The sequence below is a fragment of the Anarrhichthys ocellatus genome, unplaced genomic scaffold (assembly GCF_004355925.1).
Source record: "Anarrhichthys ocellatus isolate YVR2014 unplaced genomic scaffold, GSC_Weel_1.0 scaffold8, whole genome shotgun sequence".
NCBI lineage: Eukaryota > Metazoa > Chordata > Actinopteri > Perciformes > Anarhichadidae > Anarrhichthys > Anarrhichthys ocellatus.
Window position 1 is genome coordinate 3,288,484 of NW_022280038.1, and position 1,573 is coordinate 3,290,056.

The window sequence follows — 1,573 nt, forward strand, 5'->3', positions numbered from 1 at the left end:
AGAGAGAGAGAGAGAGAGAGAGAGAGAGAGAGAGAGAGAGAGAGAGATGATATTGTTCTAAACATTTTGATTAAAACGTAAATGCCCTTGGTCCTCAGGGAATAAACAGGCAAATGGCCTAAATAAGGATGAATGATTAAAATGCTGTAGCCAAATGGCAATGGCCACTTAGATTATGAATTTAATAAGCCTAAACTAATAATTAAAAGATTCATTGTGATAGAGCGTATTTCAATATGTGCCATAGTTCCTGATGTACTTATCAATCAGTAACTTCCTTATCATGGTGTTTGCATGCACATTGTTGACATTTATTACCTTTCACTCATTCCTTCCAGTTTAATGTGCATGCACTGGACAAGCCAATTTCCCTACTGTGACTTTTCCTGCAAGGAGGAACAATACAAACTACAGTAAGTAGGCCTACAGATGCCCCTGTTAAGAATAACTGACAATATATGTGTTTATTGTATGTTAAGAGAATCCTTTCCTGCAGCATGGACTGCATGTTAAAGGTGCAGTGTGTAGGATTTGGCGCAGTGATGCCGCAGATTGCAACCAACTGCAACTTTTGTAAAGAAAACATACTTATTATTGTTATTATTATATTCCATTCCTGCTAGATCCCTCTAAATGCTAGGTACTTTCCCTTTAAGAGAACCCCATGTTTCCTGCAGCATGGATAGAATCACAAGTGTTTTATTTTTTTGAAGTTTGAAATGATTTTTTTTTTTTCATCATGGTCAATTGATTGTCCATTGTTTTATTTTCAGATGAATCTGCTCTATTGTTGCAGTGTTATACTGCTGCTCGTCCTCTTTCCCAGAGACTGTCAAGGTGGCAACATCTTGGTCCTTCCTCTGGAAGGCAGCCACTGGATAAACATGGATATTCTACTTCAAGCGTTGCACTCGAGAGGACACAATATAACCATTGTTCGTTCCAGCAAAAGCTGGTACGTCAAGGATAAAGCCTCTTATTACAATACCTATACAGTTCAGGTGGAGAGGAGCATAGATCAGAAGCTCATTACAGACATGATATCACGCTCCATTGAATTTGAAAGGGGGGCCCTTCCTTTCGTGAATTTTCTCCACGCGACTGTAGGAATGTTGGGCACGTTTGTTGATGCTCACACAATTGTGGGTGAATTTCTATCAGCAATACTAGATGACCGAGAGTTGATGACAAAGATAAAAGATGGCAAGTTTGACCTGGTGCTCACTGACCCCTGCTGGGGTTACGGAGTCATTTTGGCCAAATATTTGAACCTTCCTTTGGTTTATAATGTTCGGTGGTTGATAGCTGGAGAGGGTCATCTTGCTATTGCTCCTTCACCTTTATCATACATTCCTATAACAGGATCTGGCAACACTGATAAAATGGCCTTTTTTCAGAGAGTTAAGAACGTCATTCTGCATATAATAACTCAAACACAACAACAGCTGGTGATTAAGCTAGTATACCAGAAATTGTGTGATAAATATCTTGGGCCAGATTATGACTATAACCAGTTGGTGCTTAATGCAGACCTGTGGCTGATGAGAGTGGACTTTGTGTTTGAGTTCCCTCG

General features: G+C 39.7%; 1 protein-coding gene across 2 annotated transcripts in view; it reads left to right on the plus strand.

Annotated features, from left to right (window-relative positions):
- Positions 1 to 1,573, plus strand: part of LOC116384253 (UDP-glucuronosyltransferase 2A2-like) — an 8,227-nt gene that overhangs the window by 452 nt on the left and 6,202 nt on the right. The window contains exons 2-3 of one of the 2 annotated variants that reach the window (XM_031848753.1): positions 339 to 413; positions 774 to 1,565. In XM_031848753.1, the coding sequence (XP_031704613.1) occupies positions 774 to 1,565 (792 nt within the window). In that variant the 5' untranslated portion in view covers positions 339 to 413. The remainder of the gene's footprint in view (positions 1 to 338; positions 414 to 773; positions 1,566 to 1,573) is intronic. The other variant, XM_031848755.1, reaches the window with a different exon arrangement.